Here is a 597-nt window from a genome sequence, read left to right as displayed (position 1 = left end):
CCCCCACACCAGCAAGGACGAGGTGCAGAACGTGGTGAGACAGATGCGGCCCAAGGGGGGGAGGCAGGCCAACGTCGGGGAGGCCCTGGAGTACGTGTCAAGGAACATCTTCAAGAGGCCGCTGGGGAGCCGGATCGAGGAGGGCGTCCCACAGTTCCTGGTCCTCATTTCGTCCGGGAAATCTACGGACGAGGTGGACGACGCGGCCGCAGAGATCAAGCAGTCCGGCGTGGCACCGTTTGCAATCTCGAGGAGCACAGACCAGGAGGAGCTGAGAAAGATCTCCCTGAGCCCTGAATATGTGTTCTCGGTGAGCACATTCCGGGAGCTGCCCAGCCTGGAGCAGAAGCTGCTCACCCCCATCACCACCCTGACTGCTGAGCAGGTGCAGCGGCTCCTGGACAGCACACGCCAACCTCCCCCAGGTGAGACGAGCGTTTGCTGTTGCTACTGTTCTCTGAGTGTTTCGGATTTAAAAAAATACATACATACATGCATACACACACATACACACACACACACATACATACATACACACACACACATACACACATACACACACATACATACACACACATACATATACATACATACGTA

At 55.6% G+C, this 597-nt stretch overlaps 1 protein-coding gene across 1 annotated transcript in view; it reads left to right on the top strand.

The window, feature by feature from the left end:
* Positions 1 to 597, top strand: part of COL6A3 (collagen type VI alpha 3 chain) — an 81404-nt gene that overhangs the window by 35085 nt on the left and 45722 nt on the right. Inside the window, 1 exon segment of the mRNA XM_025045424.1 lies at positions 1 to 425. This exon segment is cut by the window's left edge and continues 27 nt beyond it. Within this exon segment, the coding sequence (XP_024901192.1) occupies positions 1 to 425 (425 nt within the window).

This window comes from Pteropus alecto, unplaced genomic scaffold, assembly GCF_000325575.1.
Source record: "Pteropus alecto unplaced genomic scaffold, ASM32557v1 scaffold143, whole genome shotgun sequence".
Taxonomy (NCBI): Eukaryota; Metazoa; Chordata; class Mammalia; order Chiroptera; family Pteropodidae; genus Pteropus; species Pteropus alecto.
The sequence above is the reverse complement of the archived record's forward strand: the minus strand, read 5'-3'. Positions and strand labels throughout refer to the sequence as shown.